We start from the raw sequence: 6930 nt of genomic DNA on the forward strand, positions 1-6930 counted from the left end.
GCCCGGGCCTGCCGAGCCGTAACCCAGCAACTTCAACAGGCGTGGCGCGTAGAGCAACGTTTGGAAGCTGAGGCTGCTGCAGCTTTGACAGGATAAGTTGGCCACGTTTGCACAACTTACTTGGCGAACATTTTGTTAACCGTTTGTCGTTAACCGTTTGTTTGCAAAAGCGGAATAGCGACCGACTGACCGTTCCTTGCAGCGGAGCTGAGACTGTCGGTCGGTTCGAAATTTCTGGTCTTAGTGTGCAGAGAGTGTAACTGAATTTTTTAATGTGAAAAAAATTCGATGGATAAGTTTTTTATGGCTTCTCACGCGTTACTCGAAACTTTTGAGCTTCCTTCTCACTTTTTATAGCAACGTGCTTCTCGGAGCTGTCAAGGATTTGTTTACATCTGGTAAAACTTCACATTCGTCTCTTCACTGATAAAACTGGGAAAAATGCCGCGACTGCCCGATCGGTTAGATTAAAATCACATGTTTTAGTGCATTTGGCAAAGTGTGCTGTGTTTGTTCGAATGCTACTGTGATTCTTACGTTCTATTGTTCTAGGTGGCTTAAGTATAGCCCGTATGGGGGCACGATAGCGGACCGTTTCATCGCTCTAAAAGTGCCACTTTCAGCGGTAAGTTGTATGCTTTTTATGTGTTATTTAGATGTTAACTCAATTTATATGTTATGTGCGCCGCTAACGGACACTGTGATTGATTCGAAAGCTCCACAGAAAAGCCTGTGCCACAGTTTTGGTGGCCAACAGGACTTCGGCTGCGTGTGAATGAAGGTTCGATTGAAGAACCGATCGATGAGTCACTTGTAAACAGAACAAAACGCTTTTGCAGCGTCGGGAATGCGCCACAAAACGGATCGCGAAAACCGCTTCTCCAGACGCGGCGCGACGAGAGAAACCGATCGCGGCCAGATAGTCATCGGTGTGGTGTTGTTCATTCCTTCACGCATTCGTTCTTAGCGCCCTCACAGAGCCCCCATCCCCTCGACTCAGTGGGGAACAGGCGGGTTGACTGTTTTCCTTTAATGTGTCCCATTTCGGAGGATGATCCGTCCGCGCGCGCGAACTGTACCGGCGTTTGGATGCGGTGCGATGGCCGTGTGGCCGTTATGCGTTGCGATTTATGTGTCTGCGACCGATGCGTGACACATCACGCATCTTTCCCTGGCCGGACGCGGGTCCTTTGCCGCGCGGCTGGTCTAGAAAAGGGCAATGGGCGACAAGTCGAATGTTGCACCGTAAATCCGTATTATTCGCGCTCGCTCCGGTCCCGGCCCCGGTCTGTGGTGATTCATCATTCTCGTATGCAAAAGGGGCCCGTCGTAAAAATTGACCCCTTTCGCAGCAAGACGCAAGTAAGGCACGGTATAAAAGATGCCACAAGATGATGCGCCTCGGTGGGGTCGGCACGAGATGGTGGGGTTATAACGGACGCTGTAATCGGTCTCTTATGTTTGAGACATTGTTAGAAAATTTCATTACGTATTGATACGTGATTGTTTTGTGCAGCTCGATGAAAACGATTTGCTCCGGTTTTTGAATTGTATTTCTCAAATTAGCTACACTTGGGCACACGCCATGGGCGTAAACTTTAATTATCAACCATTTGTTGGATTAAATACCCCCTTCAAATGGCAATTTCCCTCCAACTGCACACACGGATCACATGTGACCCCACAAAACCTTGCCCCACGGACGACGACGATCAATCGCGCAGAGCCCACGGTGTGGAATGCGCCACGGCAAACAGCATTTGTTCAGCCGAGATGAAGGAAAACAACGACAAGAACGGGTGAAAAAACACCAAACAAACACATATTATGACGCCATAGCCACCATAATTTAATCATTTTTGCGCAATGGCGCTAAAATGCGCCATTTCGCACTGACCCGGCGGCGCCGGTGGTAGGGACGGCGGTGATGGCGGTCAATCGAAATTGTAGTAATTTTTCCATTCGCGCAAATTGCACGCAGCACCACACACGCACACAATTTGCGCAAAGACACAGGCAGGGCTTCAGGTGCACACACGCCAGTCCGCCAGTTAAACAAACAGTAATTTCATCAGCTACCGTGCAAAAATTGCCCACGAAGGGCGGCAACTGCAAGTCAGGTCCGCGTCGAGAAAGATGGTGGCCGCGTGGCCACCGGCGCGGCAAGGGAGCGAAAGTCGAATTGGTTATTGCGCTGCCGATGCCGCTGCTTGCGCTGCGGGGATTATTATAAAGTTTAACACATCCTTCATCGCCGAAGGATCAGCGCAAAGAATGTCTTAATTGTGCAATTTATCTTGCCGTCCCTTGCCGGCGGGGGGAAGTTTCGGTTGGGGCGCAGGGTCCGCCGTCGCGAATGGCATGGGTAGAAAAAATATGAAATTGTGACGGCAACGATCACATCACGGTGATGCTGATGATCATGCTCAACGACGATCGCATCGCAATCATCCGGGAAATGGATGAGGGAGGAGCAGAGCCGCGATGCGACCGATCGATAATATCGATCGGCGTATCGGTGGCGGCGGCGGCGGCGGTGAAGAACACGGGAAGAAAAAGGTGGTCCATTAGCCGCGTCTGATTGTAGTGGCGGCTTTTAGGGTGAGCGTGAAGTGAAACGAGTGAGTCCTTCCTCCTCCTGCTGGCGTGTGTGTGTCACGCGGTCCGCGATTACCCTTCGCCGCCGCCGTCGCTCCGACGGTTGCACACAGGCTGCAGATTGCAGGGCCCACAAAAGAGTCACATTTGGCCCAAAACCGGCGGCGGCAGGCCGCGCGAAGGAGTGTTACGCGGGGGCCGTGTATGTTAAGCGAGGTTTAAGGCTATTATTATGTAAAATGTAATATAACAAACATTCTGCCGCCCGTCCGCGTCAGTCCCAGGCCGGCTGGCTGGCTGGCTGGCTGGGAGGGTTATTTTTTCTCATTTTCGCTCGGTTGTTGGGCCGCGAACGGCTTTTTGATTCTCGCGCGAGACACGACCCCGTTCCCCCGGCGGCTCCAAGTGCCCACAGGGGACAAACTGTGAGATCTCTGTGCCAGTGCGTGTGTGTGTGTGCTTGCGTAGCATCTTTCTCAGCATGATCCGTCCGCATCGCCATCAGATCACTCGGGAAGCATCAGCAGCAGCAGCCGCGCCTTCTCGTCGATATCGGATCGCCGGATCGTCACCGAGTCCGACGCCGTGGAGAGGCTTCGGTGCGCGCCGTTGGGTTGGGTTGGCAAAAACGTTCACGACGCGATTGAAGTCGATGTATTAATTAAAAAAGGGGGAAAGAAAAAAAAAGAAAAGTAATGGTAATAAGTGGCGCGCACACACACGCTGGCCAGAGTGGCAGCGGCACCCTGGCTGGCTGGCTGGCTGGCTGGCTGGCGGAGGAACTGATCTTGATACGGCCACGAACGTTTAATGTATTATTATTGATAATTAATATTTTTTCCTTCTCTCACTTCACGCACAGCCGCTTCGTAATTGAAAGTAGACCACCGGCGACGCATTTTTCGCCAAATCGATCATTCGTCACTAGGCTCCGGGGCCGGTGGTGGTGACGCCGGGGAAGGGTGGACGGCACGGAGGGGGTGCAGCAGCGACATGGTGCGCGAAACGGATCCTTTTTGTTCCGGAAATTGAATCCGCCTGTTTACATACCATCTCTCATCGCCGGTGCTGCTGGTGCAACGGCGTGACGATCGATCTCTCGTGGCCACGGCCACGATCTCACACCGCAAGCAAAGGTCCTGCTGCTGGTGCGATTAGAGTTGATGAGTTGATCGCGATCGGGGCCCGGGAGCACAAGAAGAAGCAGTCAAATGAGGGGGCTTCGGGGGTTGATTAGTTCGCTACATCCTTTCTGCGACGATGGTTCCAATGCTGATAATTTACATTCGATATCGTATCTTCGGATCGGATTGAATCTCGAAAGGGCAGTTGATCGCGCGAGGCCAATCAACGGTCAGGGAAAACAGTTAAACCTATTCTCCTTGGCTTGGAGCTTGTTCTCGATTAAAACGTGCACAACGGTCGATATTCGCATTCCATAACATTTGCTCCGGGGAAGATAAAATAGACTGATCTAAGTTAATTTTGTTTCTTTTTTATATAACCATGCGACTGGCGATTGATTGACACATTATTGGTGGCTTGCTCCCTCTCTCTTCCCTAGCACTATACGGGCATTCCGGAGGCTGATCGCTTCACTCCAACGGATGCGATCGAGACGCTTTCCCTGGGACTGATAATCGATTTGACGAACACCACCCGGTACTACGATCCGAACGAGTTCACCGACAACAGTGTAGAGTATCAAAAGCTGTTCGTGAAAGGCCACGCAATTCCTGAGTTTAGCACAGTGAAACGGTAAGGACGGTGGCCCGAAGCCAGAACTATGATGCGTGTAATGCTACTGGAACCTTTACCCTTCAATTTTCGGCGTACGGACGTTCTCTGTTGCTGTTGGGGTGGCCACTTTACCTCGCGCACGGACAGTTTTCTTAGTATAGTCAAACAATTCTTACGAGACCCATCGAGCAGAGGTAAATTTTCATCCGTTCAGTGATGTTGAAGTCCCCCTTTTGTCTGACGCGCGTCTCCATAATCGATTTTGCAGGAAAGTATGTTGGTGTTCACTGCACGCACGGACTGAATCGCACCGGGTACCTGGTGTGTGCGTACCTGATCTTGGAGCTCGGCTACCGCGCCAAGGACGCCATCAAACTGTTCAACCACAAACGTGGCCACGAAATGGAGCGCGTCAACTATCTGAACAGTTTGTACGAGATGGAGCAAAGCCGGAAGACTTTACCAGGGCCGCGCTATCGACAGACGAGCCCACGTGGCGATCCACACAGCCCACGTGGCGATCGACGAAGCCCACGTGGCGATCGACACAACACGCCAGTCATAGTGTCTAATCCTGACCATCGCTACCGAAGGGGACATCACCCTTATTCGCTTCACAACGATCGCTACCAAGCCATGCCGAAACGGACCGTATTTGAGTGAATGTGTTGTTTTAGAAAAATTATAAAAAACTAATAAAGTGGAATTATCAAGATTTTTGTAAAACTGGACGGTGTTCCAACGCGATGTTTCTATACTTTGTAAAGCATTCGACGAAACTTCCTGAACCAATCGAGAGATTGCTGGTGTTCGCGGAGTTTCCCGGAGACGAAACTTGGATAAGATTCCATAGCGTCGGTGTCGTCGTGAACCGCAACTAATGACGTCCGCGTGCAGCCGCATAATTATTATCAGTGCACATCGTTACCATCACCGTTTGCGTTGGCCCGGCGTTCCCTTTGAATCCGCTACCCTGAAGCAGCTAACCCATCTCTGTCGCCGCCGATGTCAAAGTTGCTCGAACTGAACATCCGCGAGCGATCCGCTCTGGAGATTCAAGTTGATGGGGGCGCCCTTTCGCCCAGCATCTCAGTTCTCGGCGGACACTCGGCGGCGCACCGACCGTGCAGTATTGTACACTTGCATCGCTTGTGGTGTGATACTTCAATACTAAATAACCTAACAGTGGAAAACAATTTCCTTGGTACCCGATTTTTGAAGCAAATTTGTGGGTCGGCAGTGTTAGGCGTTTAGACGTATGACGTTGATATTAACCAATGTTGTCCCCATTAATAGCTTGCCAATTTGAATGGTGGACAGCACTGTGACTGTGACGGAGTTGTTGGAACAGAGTTGTCACAAGCGCGACCCAGAACTGCCTCGATGGACCATGTTCAAAGGGTGCCCCACAGCACACGGACAGCAGACCACGGAGCGCGCGATTCGGGGCGCGATAAGGCAGAGAAAGGTGGGACAACGGATCGGCAAGGGCCCGACTGGCCTGCCAAAGGAGCCCGAACGAGACAGACCGTGGGCAGCGAAAAAGACAAAACACTGAAGAGGATGAAAAACTCCGCACAGACGACGGCGGAGATAGGAGCACGAGCATATTACAATAAAGGGCCACCCCGATAAAACATAGTTTGCATTATTCATGAAACCGTACATAAATATATACGGCGCGGCGCAACACAACAAAGGCGCTGCGTGAACGAGAGGTACACGACTAGTGCGTGTGCCGGTGCCGCTACAAGCATGGCCAGAGCATAAGGGAAATGGGTTGAAATAAAAGCAATACATCAAGTTGGTCAAAGAATAGTGAAGCTAAAGTTGTCCTTTGTTTCCATTTATCCGCGTTTATTAAAGAATGTTTTAACACTCCTTTCCTTCGACATACCATACCATTCCGGCACCATGTTTCCGGCGCTAGCTTCAGTACTTATTGCCCCACCGGATACATGTCTTCAGGCGCATAAACCTAACCTCTTCGCGACGACGACAAACGGAAAAACACACGCCGTTGACAAAAGTCGTTGAAATTGACGAAAGCAATGAGTGACGAGAGATGCGTGTTTCAACGGGCAAGACAAACATCACTCAATCAGATAACGAGATAAATGGATAATGAGAGACATCGGCAGAGATGACGATTTCACGTGATGACGATGGTGACGACGGAGACGAAACGGAAAGTGGGAAAAGCAGAAAACCCAAAACCGTTTTTCGGCGTGTTGTTGGCAGTGAAAGTGGTATCAGCCAACCATCATTTGCCCTTGGCCATTTCAAATTAGCGAAAACCTTGCGACACACTTTCGCGAGGATGCTCTGCTTTTTATGCTCCAGTTTATGGTGCACCGAAATTGGCGTTTACCAGGCCGGCCGTCGTGTCTTGTCTCATGTTTAATGCATCCTTTTCGGTTATTTCCTTGCCCTAACGAAAGTTACACAATATGGTGTAACAAGGACGGTTTTGTCATGGGTTTTTAAATAAAACCCAAGTTATTTAAGAGTGAAACCGAATCCGAATATAACTACGTATAAATAATATTTGGACGAAGGCGCTTGAGGGATGGAGAGGGAATAATAGAGAAA

General features: G+C 50.4%; 1 protein-coding gene across 1 annotated transcript; it reads left to right on the top strand.

Annotated features, from left to right (window-relative positions):
• The first annotated feature begins 424 nt into the window (after positions 1-424).
• Positions 425-5037, top strand: LOC128267665 (RNA/RNP complex-1-interacting phosphatase homolog). The gene is made up of 5 exons (XM_053004552.1): positions 425-461; positions 553-625; positions 4163-4356; positions 4486-4532; positions 4607-5037. The coding sequence occupies exons 1-5, from the start codon at positions 442-444 to the stop codon at positions 4999-5001; spliced, it is 729 nt and encodes a 242-aa protein (XP_052860512.1). The 5' UTR covers positions 425-441; the 3' UTR covers positions 5002-5037.
• Positions 5038-6930: the final 1893 nt, after the last annotated feature.

The sequence above is a fragment of the Anopheles cruzii genome, chromosome 2 (genome assembly GCF_943734635.1).
Source record: "Anopheles cruzii chromosome 2, idAnoCruzAS_RS32_06, whole genome shotgun sequence".
NCBI classification, from domain to species: Eukaryota; Metazoa; Arthropoda; class Insecta; order Diptera; family Culicidae; genus Anopheles; species Anopheles cruzii.